General features: G+C 37.6%; 2 protein-coding genes across 3 annotated transcripts; one reads left to right on the forward strand and one right to left on the reverse strand.

Annotated features, from left to right (window-relative positions):
• The first annotated feature begins 591 nt into the window (after positions 1-591).
• Positions 592-15,944, forward strand: LOC133708398 (protein REDUCED CHLOROPLAST COVERAGE 2). Of its 2 annotated transcripts, XM_062133857.1 has the most exons (23): positions 592-1,249; positions 1,900-1,961; positions 4,082-4,174; positions 4,281-4,353; positions 4,426-4,743; positions 4,836-4,900; positions 5,009-5,140; positions 5,244-5,285; positions 5,379-5,903; positions 5,998-6,155; positions 6,307-6,829; positions 7,006-7,068; positions 7,174-7,275; positions 7,726-8,046; positions 8,495-8,587; positions 8,696-8,797; positions 8,904-9,008; positions 9,310-9,443; positions 10,688-10,871; positions 12,231-12,362; positions 12,718-12,830; positions 13,212-13,290; positions 13,410-15,944. In XM_062133857.1, exons 1-23 carry the CDS (start codon positions 1,180-1,182, stop codon positions 15,465-15,467), a joined length of 5,547 nt encoding a protein of 1,848 aa, XP_061989841.1. In that variant the 5' UTR covers positions 592-1,179; the 3' UTR covers positions 15,468-15,944. The 2 variants fall into 2 exon arrangements, with proteins under 2 accessions (XP_061989841.1, XP_061989842.1); XM_062133858.1 differs by lacking the exons at positions 592-1,249; positions 1,900-1,961; positions 4,082-4,174; positions 4,281-4,353 and having other exon boundaries at positions 4,463-4,743; positions 4,836-4,904.
• A 108-nt stretch (positions 15,945-16,052) lies between these two features.
• LOC133708399 (heptahelical transmembrane protein 2) lies at positions 16,053-19,149 on the reverse strand. Its single transcript, XM_062133860.1, has 4 exons — positions 18,795-19,149; positions 18,631-18,714; positions 18,431-18,500; positions 16,053-16,993 (listed from the first exon to the last, which is right to left on the reverse strand). Exons 1-4 carry the CDS (start codon positions 19,019-19,021, stop codon positions 16,319-16,321), a joined length of 1,056 nt encoding a protein of 351 aa, XP_061989844.1. The 5' UTR covers positions 19,022-19,149; the 3' UTR covers positions 16,053-16,318.
• Positions 19,150-21,081: the final 1,932 nt, after the last annotated feature.

The raw sequence follows: 21,081 nt of genomic DNA on the forward strand, positions 1-21,081 counted from the left end.
TAAAAAAGTGACAAAAGAAAATATAACTTATAAATGGATGACTCTCACCCAATGTTCTAAGACATTTTGTGTTAAAACCCAACACCTACCGGGTGGTTAAGTTAGAGCAGTATTGGTACAATGATGGGCCACGGACCACACTTGTCGCTGTTTAACATGTTTCACACTAGTGTTGCAGAAAATCAAAAAGCATATTCCTAGTGAAAAAAGTAAAATCCAATTCTAGCTGTGTAAATATCTATGATAAACCAGAATGAAAGTACAATCCAATTCTAGCTGCGTAAATATCTATAGTGCATCTGTGAAATTTAATCCCGAGGAATCGTCAAACCTAGGGAAGCTTGGGCCTTTGAATTTGCTTCTATTATTCTTTTCGACGACGTAACGTACTAGAAATCAAACGAAAAGACTAACAGTAAGAGATGGAGGTGAGGAAGCAGATGAGGTGTAAAAATCTTAATCGAGGAAGCTACGCTAGCAAGGGGCTGAAAAAAATGAGAGGCCCGGAATCGCTAGCCTTACATTCTCTCTTTTGTGTTTGAGCGTGTGTATAAGGCATTGCATTGCTTGGCTTACCTTATCCTATCCACCTCCAAATCTCCCTCTCCAAAACAAACTTATTATATCTCTTTCTTTCTCTCACTCATTCATTCTCACACACACTCTCTCTCTCTATGTCTGTCCCCAGCTCTCTATCACTTGTGCTCAGGAATTAATATCCCAATACCAAGCTTCCCTACTTCAACTCACTCCTCCTATCAATTCTGCCATGTAAAACTGAAATCCCGCTTCATTTCCCATCTCCTCGAATCCCACTCTCTCTAACCCAAATCCAAATCCAAATCCTTCGTTAGTTTAATAAAGAAAAAAAGAAAAAAAACATGGAAAAGATAGCTTGCTGGTTCCAACCATTGGCATTTGTATATTCTTCTGCTTAATTTAGCTCCTGGGTTTCTGTCTCTAGCTCTGTCATCTTGAAGTGTTTTAATTAGTTTAAGACGAGTAGTGTGGCGGACGGAGATTTTTTCAAGTTGTGGAAGAGAAGTAGTTGTTTATTCGATACATTCAATTTTGGAAGTCATAAGTATCATCGTTCAATAAAGACAGTTAGAATTAGTTCCAAGGAAGAGAGAGCTTAGCTTAGAGCCTATAAAACCAGCTCAATAGCTTTGGTGCACAATGGCTCCCAAAACAGGGAAAGCCAAGCCACACAAATCCAAGGGAGACAAGAAGAAGAAAGAAGAGAAAGGTTCGTTCATTCATTCATTTTCATCTCTCAAACTACTACTCCTGTAATATATTCCATATATATATATTCATCTCATTCTTATTTTTCATTTTTTTGATTTCTTCTCTTCTCTTCATTTGAATTATATACATGGTTTTGCTACTCTGTTTTTCCATTTCTTTGATTGTCTTCTCTTCTCTTCATTTGAATTATGTACTACATGGTTTGCTACTCTGTTTTTCATTTCTCTTTGTTTGCTCAGTTTTGGTCTAACATCACTTCGTAATATTGGTGGCCATTTGATGATTTGAAGGACAATGATAAGTTGAAGAGATATTGTTTATATTATCTCCTCCTTATCTTTTGAAAGAAAACAAAAAAGCAAAAAGTAAATGAACAATGCGATGTTAATTAGTCGATAATTGAGGTCAAATTTTGACAAGAAAGAAAAAGGAAATTCAGGTAAAATTAGATAGCCATACACATGACTATATGAGCATTACACTGGTTATAGTATTTATTTCTTCAAGTGTAAGTTTCTTCGTTTACTTCCTTGTAAATTAGTTAGCCTCATCTTTATTTATGTTTACTTAACTTCCATCAATTAATGATTACAGTTTAGCCTCATCTTTATTTATGTTTACTTAACTTCCATCAATTAATGATTACAGTTTTGCCTACCGTAATCGAGATTACCATTGAAACACCAGATGACTCGCAAGTGACCCTCAAGGTATGAATTGAGTAGGTTTTTGTAGAAAATCTATGTTATGTGCTAATCTAATGATAGAGATACACATATATAATCTCAGTTGTTGATACAAATGTAAACATATTTGGTGATTTTACAAATCTCTTTATGGTCATAATCAATTGGTATATTAACATAAATTTTTTCTCATGTACTGAATTTCAGTTGTATAGTCGTCTACTAGTTATTGTATACTCAAAATAAAATAAATTTCTCTTTAGACTCATTTCCACTTCGTTGAAAGACAACAAATATTATTGTAGTGATGATGTTAAGTTTTTATTTTTTGAATATAATGATATTATTGTTAACATTTTTTTCTTTTTACTTTTTTTTTTATGTACTGACATTTTCATTCTTCTTGAATAATTAAACTTTAAAGAATTTTCTTAATACTTGAGAGTCATAAACATAAAAAAAAAAAAAAAAAAAAATTTAGTCATGGTTAATAAAATAATAAGCCCTGCAATACTATCTATAAATGTTTATTTATATTTAAAATTTCATATTACCCCATTGTGCTATAAGTACCAACCACTGCCGCCACATTATTAAAATTTTGAGGCACATTGGGATACAATGTTGTGCCAACAAAAGATATCCTCAATCCAGCATGCTATAATTCACTCTTAACATTTATGTGGCTAAGCCTTATCAATGCATTATCATTGCATTCCTCTACCATCTTGAAATAGATTCCATATGCATTAACACATCAGCAATCTCTCTTCAGCTATTATCAATGCATTCCTCTTGAAATAGCTTAATTTTCTAGTTTGTTCTTCTGCTTCTAAATTTAAAGTTTTAACTTGTACCTAAAAAAAAAAAAATTAAAAGTTTGAAATCTCCTACCAACGAAAATGTTCTAAAGAACAAATCTAGAGTGATAACAATATCACTGATATGTCTTTTTTATTTTTTATTTTATTTTTTAACTTTGAATAATTGTGTTATATATGAATAATACCGTGAATTGGTCCTTATTTTTTTCAAATATTTATAAGGGGAGTTGAACTTAAGATCTCATCTACATATGTGAAGAAATATCATTAGACTGATATGATTTTATGTTATAGTTTTATTAAATTAACTCAATATTCACAATTTTGGTCTCTTTTGTGAAATGGGAGTGAAATCCACACTCCCCATTTTACAATCTACACTCATTCTTTCCCTTTTGGTCTCTTTTGTTACAAATTTAAGTTACTAAAAATGTAAGGCATAATTGTCAAATTGCTACCCTAAGTTTGGCCTTAGTGTCAATTTGCTACCTTAATTTCAGCCAATTTGCTACCCTAAGTTTTTAAAATTAACCAATTTGCTATCCTACATTTTATTTTAGTCAATTTGCTACCCTTTCATCAAATTTGCTGCTCTAAGCTTTCAAGATTAACCAATTTACTTTCCTAAATTTTCAAAATTAGCCATTTGCCACCTGAAATTTTTAAAATTAATCCATGTGTGGACGAAGAAATGAACAAATTAATATGACGAAAATGTAGTAAGTTGGCTAATTTTGAAAACATAAGGTAGCAAATTGGCAGAAATAATACTTACAGTAGCAAATTGGCTAATTGTGAAAACTTAGGGCAGCAAATTGACTGAAATAAAACTTAGGGAAGCAAATTGACATCAAGGTGAAACCTAGAGTAACAAATTGGCTATTAAGCCAAAAAATAAACATATAGTGTGAATTATAAAATGAGAAATGTGAATTTCACTCCATTTTATGAAATTATACCAAAATAGAATCCACATCTAATTTGTATTTACATGAGCACGTGCAATTAGTTACATAGAAGACATATAATTCTTTTGAACATACCATTAACCATTCACATGTGAATTTTTTTTTTTTTTTGGTTACAAAACATTCACATGTGATTTTAATGTCAATGTACAATATAAATGGCCGATGATATAAAATGCGCAATATGTGGCTTCAGGTTTATTCTCAAAAAAAAAAAAAAAAAAAAGTGGCTTCAGATTTAACTAAATTTTCAACAGAGGCAAAAAATTTTACCGTCTGTATTTCTGCAACCCCTAGTAATTGGAGATAAATTTTATTTACTGATTTGGTAAAATGCTAATATGCTATATAGGGTATCTCTACGGACAGGATCTTAGATGTGAGAAAGCTGTTGGGGGTCCACGTAGATACATGTCATTTGACCAATTTCTCCCTATCACACGAGGTATGCGCTTCGTTCTTTTTCCACGTGGGCCCCTCACCCGATCCCAACATCATTTCATGAGTGTACTTCCACTACCTTATAATCTTTTATTCTGAGTCGCAATCAGGTGCGAGGACCCAGACTGAAAGATACTGTGGACATCCTCTCTCTCAAACCCTGCCACCTCACCATCGTCGAAGGTACCCGATCATTCCACCTTTTTCTTTTTCTTTTTCGGTTTTGATTTTATATATATATTTTTTCCTCTACAGAGGACTACACGGAAGAGCAAGCCGTGGCTCACATTCGAAGACTGGTTGACATCGTCGCCTGCACGACGTCGTTTGGGTCGTCGTCTTCTTCACCCAGAACCCCCGGTTCCGCCTCGGTTCCGGAGACGGTTCGGTCGAGTTCTAAAGAGTCCGGTTTAGACGAGGGCGACGAGCACAATGCCGTTCCGAAGACCAAAGTTTCGAGTCCGATTCCGATCGCCGGCGAGAAAGGCGGCGAGTCGGCAATGTATCCTCCGCCGAGGCTCGGCCAGTTTTACGACTTCTTCTCCTTGTCTCACCTCACTCCTCCACTCCACTGTAAGTAACCATCTCTCTCTCTCTCTCTCTAGTTCCATTGTGCTCATTGTTTGAGGCATTTTAACGGTGGTGATTTTGCGGTGGTGTTGCAGACGTTAGAAGATCTAGCCGTCCGTTCCTTGAGGACAAGGCAGAGGAGGACCTGTTTCAAATTGATGCAAGTGATTTTTGATGTTTTCGTTTGAAATTTGAACTAAAACTATTGAATTATGAGTTAAATTGAGCTGAGCATAATAGGCATTTGGGGTTAAATTGGTGATTGCAGGTTCGGGTTTGTAGTGGGAAGCCGACGACTATAGTAGCATCCAGAAAAGGGTTCTACCCTGCTGGAAAACGTCCTCTTATTACTCACTCTTTGGTTGCTTTGCTTCAACAGATAAGCCGGCCATTCGATGCTGTATGTTTTCACATTTTTGTTTTGAATTAGAGCTCATTTGCTGCTGTTAACTGTTGGCTGTAAGTTTTAAGTTTTAAGTTTTGCTTGCATTGCAATCATGCAGGCATACAATGCTGTCATGAAGGCTTTCACCGAGCACAATAAAGTAGGTGTTTTACTTTTCACCTTATTTAGTAAGACTTTAGTATGAATTAAGGCAAGGCAGTTTTACCAAAAGCGTTTTTGTTGATTATTTCAGTTTGGGAACCTTCCTTATGGTTTTCGGGCAAACACATGGGTTGTCCCTCCGGTTGTTGCTGAGAACCCGTCTGTTTTCCCGCCACTTCCTCTAGAAGATGAAAATTGGGGAGGAAATGGGGGTGGGCAGGGAAGAGACGGTAAACACGATAACAGGCCATGGGCGAAAGAGTTTGCCATTCTTGCAGCAATGCCTTGTGCAACAGCAGAGGAGAGGCAAGTTCGAGATCGAAAGGCCTTTCTGCTTCACAGTTTATTTGTCGACGTCTCAGTTCTTAAAGCTGTTGCAGCTATTAAGAGCCTAATTGACACTCATCAGTCTTGCCTAAATGATTCCACTCTTTCACTTCATCATGAGGAAAAAATTGGAGATTTAATCATTAAGATCGTTAGAGATGCACCTGATGCAAGTGTAAAGGTGGATTGCAAGAATGATGGTAGTCGAGTTCTAGGAATGCCACAAGAAGAAGTTGCTCAGAGAAACCTACTGAAAGGCATAACAGCTGATGAGAGTGCAACTGTTCATGTGAGTTTACTGAATTAATGATAGTCATTCTATAGTTCTATAAGATCTCGGAGTGGTTACTAAACATCTGAAATCATTTTTTTTTGTCCTGCAGGATACTTCTACACTAGGTGTTGTGGTTGTTAGGCATTGTGGATTTACTGCTGTTGTGAAAGTTTTAGCTGAGGTGAATTGGGTGGGGAAACCTGTTCCTCAGGACATTGAAATTGAGGACCAGCCTGAAGGAGGTGCAAATGCCTTGAATGTTAACAGGTCAGTTCATGTATCTGGTATGCCGACCCAATTTTTTCTTCTTTGTTTCCTGCTCTTTTCTTTTCGGTGGGGTGGGGCAGCCTTTCTTTGTGCACAATAAACCACAAAGTACTAATACCGATACATTTCCCCTGTAAAATTTACATTTCAGCCTGAGAATGCTATTGCAACAGTCATCCCTCCTTCAGTCATCAACTACGGTTCAACGAAGCCAGAGTACAGATTTTGAAAATTTACGTTCTGCTAGGTCCTTAGTAAGGAAAGTACTCGAAGAAAGTTTATTAAGGTTGCAGGGTGGGCCATCTAATCACACCAAGTCGATCAGATGGGAGCTAGGAGCATGTTGGGTGCAACATTTGCAAAATCAGGTTTCAGCGAAAAATGAGCCTAAGAAAAATGAAGAAGCTAAGATAGAACCGGCTGTTAAGGGCCTCGGAAAGCAAGGTGGACTGCTAAAGGAAATAAAGAAGAAAATGGATATCAGGAGCAGTAAAACTGAACAGGGCAAGGAAGTTCTTGGGGGTAACAACCTTGATCTTAATAAGAATTCAGTCACCACCAGTCAGGAGGAGTTAGAAAAGCGAGATGCCGAAAAGGAAATAAATTGGAGAAGGCTACTTCCTGATGCATCCTATTCGCGGCTCAAAGAATCAGATACCGGTCTCCACCTTAAGGTTTCTCAGCTGCTTATTGATAGTCATATCTCAGTTTTACTTATACAGTTGTTTAGACCTGGGTAGCTAGCTCATGTCATCACATTTTAATGTTCGAGTGCAATTTGAATTTCCTGTGTTGCCTGATCTGATGTAGCCTTCATCTTGCATATTTGACTGACTGTTTATATTGGCAGTCACCTGATGAGTTGATTGAAATGGCACACAAGTATTACGCTGATACTGCACTTCCAAAACTGGTTAGTTCCTAATTGCAGAAGGTCTATGCTCCCTGTCCTCACATTTTGTATTCTCTTCTTTTGCTTCACATATCATCCTCTTACTATCTTTGGTTGTTGTCTTAGGTGGCAGATTTTGGCTCCCTTGAACTTTCACCAGTTGATGGAAGGACATTGACAGATTTTATGCATACAAGGGGTTTGCAAATGTGTTCCCTGGGACGCGTGGTAATTTCTCTTTTAATTTTTTTTTCATCATCTTCTACGTTTTTTTATTGTTTCTACTGATCCTATTTTGATAATTTGGAAGTATCTAAGTAATTAACCGTTCTTTAAAGTGAAGAAAGGATGTGTTTTTTAACCTCCGATACGATGAAAGGGATAAAACCATATCAATAATATCACTAAAACAAGCACAAGGGAAAAAGCAAGCATCTGATCAGACCAGATGATAGAATCTTGTAGTCAAATACCAGATACTTGTTTATATTGATATTCTTCGGTCAGACATTTCTCCTCCGCTTTAGCCATTTGTGACAATCGAACTGTGTTGATACACCACTTTAGCCTCCTACATTCTTTTTCCATTCGTATTTGAGTTTTAAAGATGATATGCAGATGGGTTGAAATTGTATACAAGCACATTCTTAATTTTCTACATTTCCTCTGTTATACTAGGTTGAACTTGCAGATAAGCTCCCTCATGTACAATCACTCTGTATCCATGAGATGGTTGTGCGAGCATACAAACACATACTGCAAGCTGTTGTAGCAGCAGTTGATAATGTCGCAGACTTGGCTGCATCCATAGCAGCATGTCTAAATATTCTGCTAGGAACCCGATCACCTGAAAATGTGGATGGAGACATTACTTGTGAGGATACGTTAAAATGGAAGTGGGTGGAAACATTCCTTTTGAAGAGGTTTGGATGGCAATGGAAACATGAAAGCGTTGAGGACTTAAGAAAGTTTGCCATTCTTCGTGGATTGTGCCATAAGGTAATACTAGCCTTCCTGCACATGCTATGCACATGCGAGTGATGCTCTTGCCTTTTAGTTTGTCCGCATCATTTGCCTCTCCAGTTTAATATATTATCATTGAAACTAGACATATATAATGTTAGAATATAAATGAAATAAAATAAACGTTAAAAAAATATAAAAGAACAAGTGGGCAAGTTGGTGAGGAGCCTTCATATAGTTTTATTTTATTTTTTGATATGCTGTTTACTGTTTTGCCCTTCATATATTTGAGTTTATATATTAGCTAACATAGTTGAGGTGGGGCAAATTTTGGTTTTTTTTTTTTTTTTGTAAGTTTACCAAAACCCAAGTTTTCTTCTTTATATATGATGAGTAGACCCTTTATAGTAGTACTACTTGATGTCTTATTCTTAACTGAATTCACTACCTATTCAATGTTTAAACCAAAGTTATGCTTTATCAGGTTGGCCTTGAGCTTGTGCCAAGGGACTATGATATGGACACTTCGTCTCCTTTTAGGAAATCAGATATAGTAAGCATGGTCCCTGTGTACAAGGTAAATATATCTACGCTATATATAATATCACTTCAGAAAGTTTGAAAGTGGACAACAGTCCCTTAGATTGTAATTTGTTATTAAGCTGTCGATACTTTCTATTGACAGCATGTTGCATGTTCATCTGCTGATGGACGTACACTTCTGGAATCTTCCAAGACTTCCTTGGATAAAGGTAAACTGGAGGATGCTGTTAATTATGGCACTAAGGTATGCAATCTCTTATGTTTCTTAGATATTTTTTTTATTAGCCAAAACAAAACAAAAAATCATATCATGATTATTAATTGATCCAACTTTCACATAAATTTGGTAGGCGTTGTCAAAACTTGTATCAGTATGTGGGCCTTATCATCGAATGACTGCTGGAGCATATAGTCTTCTCGCTGTAGTACTGTATCACACTGGGGATTTTAATCAGGTATATGCTTTAATATTCTTTCAAGTTTCAAATGTCAAAACCTTCTTCTTTTGAAAAGAAGTTACTAGATACTCATTGAATACAAAATAGATCTGTCTCAAGTTTTAGAATTTTTTATGACTCGTTTTGAGTACATTTAATCAACCCTACTATGTGCAGTGTCCCGATGGCTCCTTCTACGAAGTGCATGAATTGAATACCCTTTCATGAATTTAGACAAAAGTTGCCATCCGGATTGACTTTGACTTGTGATTTGTGCTACCATCATTTCACATAACCTATACTTGTTTACTGTATACAGGCAACCATCTATCAGCAAAAAGCATTGGATATTAATGAGAGAGAGCTTGGACTTGATCATCCTGATACAATGAAAAGTTACGGGGATTTAGCTGTGTTCTACTACCGACTTCAACATACAGAGTTGGCCTTGAAGTATGCTTCTCTCTCTCTCTCTCTCTCCCTATATATATATATATATATATATATATATATATATATATATATATATATCTGTGTGTGTGTGTGTTTTGTGTGTATATATAGTTGATACATGAGTTAATTTGCTCATTTTACTTTGTACATGACTCAATTTTTAGTTACAATACCTGGTGACTACCTGGTTCCGTTAATCACATAATCATGTTAAAGACCTTGAAAAACCAGATGAACTAAAAGAAAATTAGAAAATTTCAGGAAAATTACATTATAATATTTGGTTGACATCACGATGGTGTTAAATTTTGAATATATGGAGTCAATTAAAAGGTTTTTATTCGGACAACAATCAGTGAAAGTACAAATATATGCTGAGATTTGTTACACAAAATGGGATAAAAATTTGAATTTTTGTAACTGTTGGGGTTAGATGTAGTTTTACTTTGCCAGTTTTGACTGAAGCACACCTGGGCTGGCCCAAATGGTGAGTTTAGTACATCATGAAACAGTTAAGCTGTACACTTCAACCAGTCAAGGGGATATTGATAACATAATTACTACAAAATCCTACGTAACCCAGCATGAGTAAGCTTATACTCCTTCAATCATGATCAAGATAATGACATACAATGTAGTCCATTTGATCACTGTAGGACCTGGTTTAGTCTAAGAAATCAATAATGTGGCCTGCAATATGGCAATGAAAAATTCATTATTCTTTTTTGGTACAAGCAATAGATACTTCTTATGAACTTCATATCAGGTTTTGTTTTCTCTAAGTTTCAGGTTTAGTCCCCTATAAGGGGAAAAGGTAAAAATCAGAAATCGAGTTAGACTGCAGAAAACATTAATTTCACCGGAAAAAAGGACAAGGCAATATTTTACAGTCACATAAAATGAGGGTTTATACAACGTACTAGATACTTTTCTTCAAGGTTACTAATACTATGCATTTAATAGAGACAATAACAACAATGTGCAGATAGAGAGACTTGAACTCTAGTACTGTTAGATGTTTCACCGCCACGGAAAGAACTACGATGTCATTATGCATTCAAACTAATTTTTATTGCCCTCTGATAGTTGGCAAATTAGCTTGGATCAATAAGAAACAAAGAGAAGCCCTCTCTCTCACTCTTGATAGAATAAATGAGGCCACTTTTGGACCTGCATTTAAGGAAGCAGATTTAACGAGGCAATGACTGAAGATTTATAGCTTACTTTCTTGTAATGCATTCTAGGTACGTCAATCGTGCGCTGTATCTATTGCACCTAACATGTGGGCCGTCTCATCCAAACACGGCTGCCACCTATATCAATGTAGCAATGATGGAAGAAGGTTTGGGGAACGTCCATGTTGCTCTTAGGTACCTCCATGAAGCTCTCAAGTGCAATCAAAGGCTACTTGGAGCTGATCATATACAGGTCTCTCTCTCTCTCTCTCTCTCTCTCTCTCCACACACACACACACACACACAAGTTGGTTCATGTAGGTAGGTAATTCTAGAAAGTTTCTAGGGTATTAGGCCACAATTGCCCAAATATAATTGGAAGTAACAATCAACATCAAATAATTATAGTGTCTGGATCTTCATCAGACTGAGTAATTTATACTGTGAATAACTTAACTCCTATATTCTGTTGTTCTGATGTTATATTTTATTTTGATGGGGAATTTTTTTTTTCTTTTTCAAACCGTGATCAGACTGCTACCCTCATGCTGATTCATTGGTCGTCTGTTGTTAATAGCTTCTAAAAATTGTACTTCATGTTTGCATAGATGGAAACCTCAGGATATCTCTCTATCCCTCTCTGTCTCTACTTAGTTTATGCGTAAGTTTAAAGATAAAGTCAACATTGGGTCATTGGGATGCATACAATAGATGATAAGTCCATTCAAATCCAGAAAACATTCCCATGAAATCAAAATTAGATGCGTTCGTCTACTAACATACTATAGTCATACCAAGTCTTAATATCGATAAATAGAATGAATCATGGTAGTGAACATGATATTTATTATGCTTTTTTTCCCTCGTACTACTAAAGTGGCATGAAAAAGCATAGATAGCTGGTATAAGTTTTATGCTTTTGAATGATTGGTTTGCTGGTTTAGTATGTGAGTGTTGGTCAATGTGATGGAAAGGCCAAAGGTGTGTTCATCACTGTTCATCCAAATGATAATTAGCTTTGTTTAGTGGACATTTAAGTTAACTAGACTTTGATTTGGAGGAATTAGGGAAGTTAAGAATTGATTAGGCTATATTTGCATCAACTCCTCCCTTCTCAATTCATCAAAAGTTCTGCAGATATTCAAGAATATCTGTAATTTTGCTCTGGTACTCTGATATTTCAGAAATATGATTGGCCCAAAATGAGTGGATATTAAATCAGGGATATTGGTGGTTATTGGGGACATCTCAGAGATATGAGGGGACCCTGTATCTTTCTTGAACCAACCAACCCCCCCCCCCCACAACAACAACAACAAAAAAAAAAAAAAAAAAAAATATATATATATATATATATATATATATATATATATATATATATATATATTGGTCTATTGGAGATATCTGAAACCTCTCATTTGTTCGTCAACTGATCTTCTGTAATTTCCTCAACCAACCATTACCCAAGAGATTGATTGGCAGTTTGGCACTCTGCTTGTCCTTCGTGCATGAACATCTTTGCTTGCATTTGTTTGTGTTTACAAATATGCACCATGAGTAATTTGTATTGATGGCTTTTGTACATGTTTTAACCCATATGTTTTTACTTTAGACTGCTGCTAGCTATCATGCCATAGCTATCGCACTTTCTTTGATGGAGGCATACTCGTTAAGTGTTCAGCACGAACAAACTACCTTGCAAATTCTGCAGGCGAAACTCGGGTCAGAGGATCTACGCACACAGGTAATATTGGCTTTAGTAATCTCAGTCTCATTGTTTGGTGAACCTTATTTTTTATGTACTTGTAGATATCTGTATGATTTTTAAGACCACACTATTTGTCAACCAGTTATCCGTTTAGATATCTGTATGATTTTTAAGACCACACTATTTGTCAACCAGTTATCCGTTTAACATTAGATAAGAAGTTAAAAAATTGAGGTTGTATAGCAATTAAACATTACTCGCACACTTGGTTCCCACAGCTTATTTCTTTGCAGTAACTTACATCACCACATGCATAGCATGTGCTGATACTTAGTATATATATAATGAGATGATGCTTATTTTGTTTTAATTTATATACCAATTATTCTAGGATGCGGCTGCATGGCTTGAGTATTTTGAGTCCAAAGCTTTGGAGCAGCAAGAAGCTGCACGGAATGGTACTCCAAAGCCAGATGCTTCAATCTCCAGCAAAGGTCATTTAAGGTAATAATAGATGCAACTTGTGTATTGTATCTTTGTTATAATGTGATATTTTTGACTTTTAGGCGCTCCATTTGTCAAGGTACATGAATCACAGAAGCATAGTTTAATCAAATTGAGGGGTTGTTGTGTCAAACTGGGCCGGTTGCCTGTTTAATGAGATTCCTGTCCTTTTATATAAAAAAAAGTCATTGAATCATGACATTTTTAACACATAGTCGTGCTTGTGGAAGACTTATCCTCTTGTTTTTATCATGTCATTGTTGTTATACCCTGACATTGGTTAATCAGGGTTGCATGTAGATGATTCATAAGGTATAGTTTTGTAGATTTTCTCTTGTGATATCAACAATTACATGCAATCTTTTCTTCTTCTTTGATCAGTGTATCAGATCTTTTGGATTATATAACACCAGATGCTGATATGAAAGCTAGAGAGGCCCAAAGGAAAGCTCGTTTGAAGGTCATACACTCCTAACCAGCTGATAGTTTCAAAAGAGGCTCTTATGTTCTCTCTCTCTCTTTTTTTTTTTTTTTCCTTTCTGGAGAAATTATCCGACTGATATCTCTTTTGGAATACAGGTTAAAGGCAAACCAGGTCAGAACGGGGAGGCAGTCTCTGATGAGTACCAGAAGGATGAAAATTTGTTACCAAGTCATCCTGTTGCAGAGAATTTAAGTGATAAAGAGAACAAGTCTGAAGCACAATTAGGAGAACCTAGGAATGAGAAATATGATTCCCATCTACTTGAGCAATCAATAATATTTGCTACACATGATGATCTGGCACAAGATGACAACTCAGATGAAGGCTGGCAAGAGGCTGTTCCTAAAGGCCGGTCACTTATAGGTCGCAAATCTACTGGGTCAAGGAGGCCAAGCCTTGAAAAACTGAATACTAACTTTATCAATACATCCCAGTCATCAAGATATCGAGGCAAGGCCAATAATTTCACATCCCCCAAAACAAGCCCAAATGAGCCTGCTTCTTCAACTGGACCTGCTCCTCCAGTGTCAAAGAAGTTTGTCAAGAGTGCAAGCTTCAGTCCCAAGCAAAACAACTCTAGCACATCAGCTACCGGAGCTGCAGAGAGATTGCCAAACCCAAAGTCAGCACCATCTACCCCAGCTTCTGTTGATCAAGTCGTCAAGTCTGTAAGTCCGATCAGTGTTCAGTCAGCTGGAAAACTCTTTTCCTACAAAGAAGTTGCATTGGCTCCACCTGGGACAATTGTGAAGGCAGTGGCGGAGCAGTTACCAAAGCTGATTGTACAAATTTCTCAGGTGGGCCAGGAGACACCTACAACAGAGGTCAGTGTTGGTGAAGTGACTGCAATTAAAGATGTGAAGGATCAAAAAAATAAGAAATCGACAGGAGAGAAACAGGTTATGGTTTCTGAGAAAAGCCCTTCTGTAGTACGATCAGCAAAACTGAAGGATTCTGTGGCAAAGGAGTCCCTGGAAGTTGTGAAGCATGCTAGTGTTGGAGTACAAGTTGAAGCTGAATCTGAAGCTGTGGAATTAGAAAACACTGCTTTTGAAGGTGCAGAAGTTGAAAATGTAAAAGTTCCTGTTCCTAGTGTTGAGATTTCTGATGCTTCCCAAAGTCCAAATACCACAGCTGCTGAATGTGGACCATCAGACCCCCTAGGGCCAGACAGTTGCCCCAGGACTTCCTCTGATTCAGAACCTCCATCTGCTTTAACTGAGACTAGAACCAACAATCCTTCTAATACAGGGGAGGGAAAGTCACGTGATTTACCCAATGGCGACATAGTTAAACCAGTGCCAACTGGTGGGGAAAAGGTAGATGAACAAGAAACTGGAAAGGAGACGAGCAAAAAACTTTCTGCAGCCGCACCTCCTTTTAATCCATCCCCCATTCCAGTTTTTGGCTCAATTCCGGTTCCAGTTCCAGGTCTCAATGATCATGGAGGGATTTTGCCCCCACCTGTAAATATTCCTCCGATGCTTGCAGTTAATCCTGTCCGTAGATCACCTCATCAGTCAGCGACAGCAAGAGTTCCTTATGGTCCGCGACTTTCTGGTGGCTATAACAGATCTGGAAGTCGGGTTTCGCGTAATAAACATAGCTTTCACAATGGTGAGCACACCGGGGATGGTCCTCCCAGAATAATGAACCCACATGCAGCTGAGTTTGTACCTGGCCAACCTTGGGTTCAAAATGGCTATCCAGTGTCTCCCAATGGTTTCTTGCCTTCCCCAAATGGTTATCCAGTGTCCCCAAATGGATATCCGGTATCACCGAATGGTACTCCGGTGAATCAAAACGGGTCTCCGACATCTCCAGTCAGTTCAGATGAGTCATCACCAGTTGTGATTGCTGATATTGGTGTTGGAGTAAATACTGAAGGTGCAGCAAAGGAGACTGATGATAAGTTATCAGTACAAGTTGAATGTGACAAGCAACCAATTGAAGGAGAGCTGCAGGAAGAACAGTCTTTAGATAATGTAAACGTTCCTCCTGAAACTGAAGAAAAGCCTATTGATACCGATACAGTTCCTGGTGATACTATTGTGGAAAAGGAGACTAGCAATCTAGTAGTTGAGGAAAAACCAAGCAAATGTTGGGGAGATTATAGCGATAATGAAGCTGAGGTCATTGAGGTTAGTAGTTGAAGAAGGATCATGAAAGTTTTCTAGTATACCAACCAGTTCAGAGCTTATAGTTGTGTACAAAAGAAGTGAAATACAAAATTGGGTTGTGAAGGCCCAGCTGTAGAGAGAAATTTTCCAGTGAAGTGAAACCTGTGTCGTTACTGACTACAACCCTGGCGAGTGTGAATACTTTGCGATAACACTGTCTTTGCTGCAGCATGGATTGAGAATTTTTACATGAGAATTCAGTTGATAGGCTGGCATGCGAAAGAAATATGCCACGAGTGGGTGAAGCTTTAGTGAGTAAATTCTTTTCCTGTTCAATTTTTACTTCTGTCTGATATAATTTTGTTGTTGTTGGATGTCAAGTGATAATGAAGAGAACCTTAGGATGTTTAGTTTAATCATGTACTCCCGCAGATGTTGATTTCTTGGAAAGGTCTTTAAGACAATAAATTTCAGTTTTCTTCTGTAATAAGTTATTAGTGAATCTGATGACACTAGTGGGTATCAATCTGTTCTGATGGTATGTTGTAACGCAAACTACGTTGCATTGAAACGGGGGATTTCTTCAGTATACACTATTCCCGAGCCAAATAAAATAAATTGAAATAAAATCACTGGTGATATGAAATGATATCATTATCACCTGTTGTAGCTATAGTTATAATTGATCATCGTAGAACTGATAGATGTCCACAAATACAAAGTACAACAACATAAACTTCCCCACCAGTTTCAATGAAAATGCAGGTTTTTCCTTCGGATGGAGTTTTCCAAGGCCAAGCTAAGCAACAAGGCAATAGAAAACTTGGTGCAGAACATAGAAACTTGAATCCTCCCTGGTATGATGTCTAGCTAACCATGACTGCCTAATATACACAGGTTGGCAATCCCCGGCGAAAATCCATGACTGCTAGTGTGGCAGCACTATGTGCAAGTGCACCTAACACAACAAACACATGGAAGATCTGATGGCTGTGTCCTGCAATATCAAATTTACCGGGTTTCCAGCGTTCTGGTATCCTACTAACATAGAACCCAGCTCCCGTGGCATAAAAAATAGCCATAGCAAGTTCATACCCCAGAGCAGCAATTATGGGTTGATGGTCCCAATGGATAACAAGGGCATGAACAGCAGGAATAACACCTGAGAAGCCCATGGTGAGGAAGAGAGTGGCCCTGAATGTCCGGAAACGGGGTGCAGAGAGACTCGGCGAAAGGAGTGTAACGATGACAAGGACGCCAAGAATGGATATTGAAGAGAGATAGAACAAGCGAGAGTATGGATTGCAGTGGAAGGTATAGTATATGGGAGCAAAGAAGGAGCAAACTATCATAAGGGAAATGCCCGCATAGTCCAGACGCCAAAAGAAATAGTTGAAGCGTCTGGAGTGACAAGCAAAGAGGTGGGAGAGGGAGCTGCAGACTAAGCAGCCCATAGCACCACTTAAGAACACAAACCAAGGCCAGCTTGGAATTGTACTAAAACCATCATCCTTGTTAGCATAAATGAATGACTCTGACATTTGCTTCAAATGTGAATCCTGCAAACAAAACATAGATGCTTGAACTCAGGATTTTATTAAAATGACTAATGCAGCCTGCGCAGATACAAATAGAAATATCTTTGTAACTCTATCAAATAAGCAAAAATCCTCTGTTATTTTTGTGCTTGCTCTTAGAGTAAGTCCACCCACTGGGTCACCCAGTCACTTACTATTCACTACTTTTTATGTTTATTTCCACCCTCTGGGTCACGGGCACAGTTCTCAAACTGACCTGAAGACCTCTAGGTCACTTTCGTGACCTTCAAACTGACCTCGTGACCCAGGTTAGTTTGGAAACTGTGCCTGTGACCCGTGACCCAAAAAGTGAAAATAAACACTAAAAAACAGTAAATAGTAACTGACCCGGTGACCCAACGGGTGAACTTGATCTTATTACAGTGTTTAGGTTTTATCAGACAAAGCTAAAAAGGAGGGGACATTACTAGGTAGGCATGTGAAAAGAACCAAAGCTAAAGACATAGCTTTGCTTAGGGTCGTGCTTCGACCGGTTCAAAATCGATATAGGCCTAATCAATTCTCTGAACTTTCGGTTTCGATATTGTGCTAGCACAGAATATAAAAATTATATTGAACAAAAGTAGGCCCTAAAGGACAGCCCATAAATAAATATCAATATCTTCGTCCAAAAAAAAAAGGTACATAAATGTCTGTATCACTTACACCTAAAGGTCAGCTACACACCCTTTAATCTAACTTTTTCCATGAAAATGGTCCACAACACCTCAAGTATTGTATATTTAAGCAAATTATCAAATCAAATGCAAAAAAATTAGACTAAAGGAACATAAATTAAAAAGAGAATATAAAACTAACTTTTAGTCTTTTGCTTTTCGCACATATGCTCTTCATGTGTAAGACAATTTTTTACATGAGAAAAAGAACAACGAAAACTAAAATAAACGTTTTATTTTGTAATATATAATTTCAATATAAAGGATCTTTATTTCTTCTTTCATCCAATAGTCAGAGAAATATAGTTGTAAATGGTGAAATTCGATTTCCCCGCGTATTCATCAGAATCAAACAATTTTTTTCTGCTGGTATTTGGCAAATTTCTTTTCGGAAAATTAGATAAACAAAACTAAAATATTTGGTTAAAATTGGAATTTAACTCCAAAAAAAAAAACAGGAATATAACCAACTAGCGAACTTAAGCAGAGCCGCCTCTAGTGCTCTACACAATAAAATGGCAACATCCGCCATTCTTTCCCTTCTGGAGTTGGGACCCACGGTGATATTAAAAGTAGGGTATGGACGTTTGGTGGCCATAACGTGTGGGACCCATCTCCTATTTATTCCGTGACGAAACGAGTAAAAAATCCAAGTCCCAGAGAATACTACTTTTCAAAACAAACAAAGTCTAAGAGAGAGAGAGAGAGAGAGAGAGAGGGAAAAAAAAAAAAGGGAACTGACCGGAGCAAATAGAGCGTCGGAGACATTAAGCTGGTTCATCTTCATCATCGACGGCCCAGAAACCGAAGCCCTGAAGAAGAAGAAGAAGCAAAGCCAAAAACAAAAACAAAAAAGAGTTAAAATTACGAAAATACCACGGACGCGTAAATAGATAGCGATGATGACCAAAGTAGCTAGCTAATATTCCTAGCGCCCTTCACCTGGAGAAATTCCCGAGCAGAGCTCCCATATCCTTCGAGCTCATCACCGCTAGTCCCACGAATATCAAGAACCCCAACAAATGCCTGCAAATATCATTTCACCATTAATTAATTAATTTCTCAAATATGAAACACAGACACAGAAACAGTGATGATCGACTTACGTCCAGATGTTGAGGGTTTCGTTGTGCCAGGCAAAGACGCTGAAGATGACATCCTTTAACGGCCACTCGCAGCGGTAATAGTCCAGTATGTACTCGTTGTCCTTCATATACTGTGGCAGGTCTTTAAACTTAACCAGCATCCTCGTCTTCTTCTTCTCCTGCTGCTGCTGCCTACTACTGCTGTTGCTGCTGCTACTCTTCGCCGACCTCGCCCCGTGATTGCACATCGCTGATCGCCCCGCCGGAAAACGCCTCCGATTTTGGTTCTCCGGCAGATCTCTCTAATTTCGTCACTTATGGTCTCTCTAGTCTCTCTAACTTTCCCTCCCTCTCTAATTTCGTCAATTGTGGTCTCTCTAGTTTCTATTTATATGCGACCGCCCAAACATTCTTCTTTTCTTTAAGAGAAGAAAATGAATGAGGATTTGCGGGTACGTGGCAGCTGCTGGTTGGTTGCGTCAAAGGGTAGGAGGAGTTGGAGTAATGTAGCGATGGAGGGTCCAGGACTCCAGGGGATTAATTGCTGTTGGGATGACTCTTTGTTTACCTGGCATTTAAGGACATTCAAATATGGCGGAAGGTGAGAAACGTAATTTTGGTGACCCATATTTAAGGACAAAGTCTTTCTAGAACAATAATCAATATTGGCCTTCTGGTTGGGCCAACTACTTTGGGCACGTGTTCCAAAATTCCATAAATCACCTGGCCCGTTTTTCTTCCATGGCTTTTGTTTTTTAAATATTTTGGACGGTTTTTTTTTTTTCGATTGAAATATTTTGGACGGTTTCCCCCTCACCTCTTCATTATTTATTTATTACTTTTTTAATTTTTTTATTTATAACTGAGGGTGAATTATTGTTGGAACCTCTTTCCATGCCCTTCTTGACATAGACGTCTAAAACTCTAAATCATTAAACTAAATACTTGGATGTGCTACTATATTTAATTGTGTATATTGTTAATTGTTGTTTTCTCAAAGATTGGTTTTGAATTTGGATTGTGTCACACAGTTTTTGAATTTGGATGAGAAATTAGTTACTATTTATACCACAAATACTCCCCACACGGCTAAATGGTCACGAAAAGTGGCTTGGGTCCTAAATCTATAAAAGGAAGGCCTCAGGGCTCAACACATATACTACCCCTCACATTCTTAACTTTGGTAGGCCACACTTAGACCCACATGAAAAAATAATGGTCACAAGCTCAAACCTACACTATGAATACATGTCTCTCATTCAATGTAAGCAACCACTCTCTCTTTATTCTTACGTTGTCTACATTCTTATATGTATCTAACTTAGACATTCGAGAGTCGTAGACCAACAACCTCGATCTACCCTTTAACTTTTGTTCGTGATTGACAGGTGACGAAATCCAGCGATGGTCTGCTCTCTCGTGATTCTTGGTTCTTCCACGAGAACCACACAGAAACATTTGCTCATCCACAGAAGCTCATATTTGGTTTTCTCCCAAAAGTGTCGAGAAACATACACATGCAAAGTGAAATGATATAAAAAAAAAAAGAATTAATTACATATAAGTGCATATTTGAATGTTTTTTTAGCCATAAGGCCACCAACTAGTTTTTTCCCTCATAAAGCCACTAGATTAAAAAATGAGTTACATTTTGGATATAAAAACTAACATATTTACATAAATGCCACTACAGTAAAAAGTTAACAATCATTCTCTCTCTTCTCTCCGGCGAGGTCTCTAGTCAACTCTGGCGGGTCTCCGGCCGACTTCCAGCCAACTCTGACAGATCTTCGGCCGACCTCCGGCCAACTTCTGGCAGGTCTCTGGTCAACTTCCGACGAACTCCGGCAACCACAAAAGCTACTGTCACTAACACCAAAAACTACTGTGGCTAGCAACAAAAGCTACTCTGATGAGATTTCTGGCAACCTCTGGCGGGGTCACAAAAACTACTATCACTAGCAACCAAGGTTTTAAGTTTCTTCGAAACTGCCGAAATTTCCCTAAATTTGAAATTCCAAAACGAAATTCATATGCTATATCATTTCCGTCAGGAGTTTTCCGAAATTTTCTGAAATTTTCCTTATATTTCCGCAAAATTCTTAATTTCTAAAATATCTACACACACAAAATATATTTAAAAATTCACACCGAAATTTCTCTAAAATTTCTGTGAAATTCGTTTGTCACTAACAAAATATGAAATTTTGATTATTTTTTTTTTCAATCAAGTTGAAATTGAACACAACAAAAGCCTCTTTGCTTTTATCTGCTACCAATTGTGAAGCGAATTATGGAAATGACAGGG

Source organism: Rosa rugosa, chromosome 5 (assembly GCF_958449725.1).
Source record: "Rosa rugosa chromosome 5, drRosRugo1.1, whole genome shotgun sequence".
In the NCBI taxonomy this organism is placed as follows: domain Eukaryota; kingdom Viridiplantae; phylum Streptophyta; class Magnoliopsida; order Rosales; family Rosaceae; genus Rosa; species Rosa rugosa.

Excerpts from the sequence above, each read along its gene's own strand:
- LOC133708398 (XM_062133857.1), top strand. The coding sequence starts at position 1,180 with ATGGCTCCCAAAACAGGGAAAGCCAAGCCACACAAATCCAAGGGAGAC. Across the intron at positions 4,175-4,280 it reads ATTTCTCCCTATCACACGAG|GTGCGAGGACCCAGACTGAA; the intron begins GTATGCGCTTCG and ends AGTCGCAATCAG. Across the intron at positions 10,872-12,230 it reads TTGGAGCTGATCATATACAG|ACTGCTGCTAGCTATCATGC; the intron begins GTCTCTCTCTCT and ends TTTTTACTTTAG.
- LOC133708399 (XM_062133860.1), bottom strand. The coding sequence starts at position 19,021 with ATGTGCAATCACGGGGCGAGGTCGGCGAAGAGTAGCAGCAGCAACAGC. Across the intron at positions 18,715-18,794 it reads GAAACCCTCAACATCTGGAC|GCATTTGTTGGGGTTCTTGA; the intron begins GTAAGTCGATCA and ends TGATATTTGCAG. Across the intron at positions 18,501-18,630 it reads CTGCTCGGGAATTTCTCCAG|GGCTTCGGTTTCTGGGCCGT; the intron begins GTGAAGGGCGCT and ends CTTCTTCTTCAG.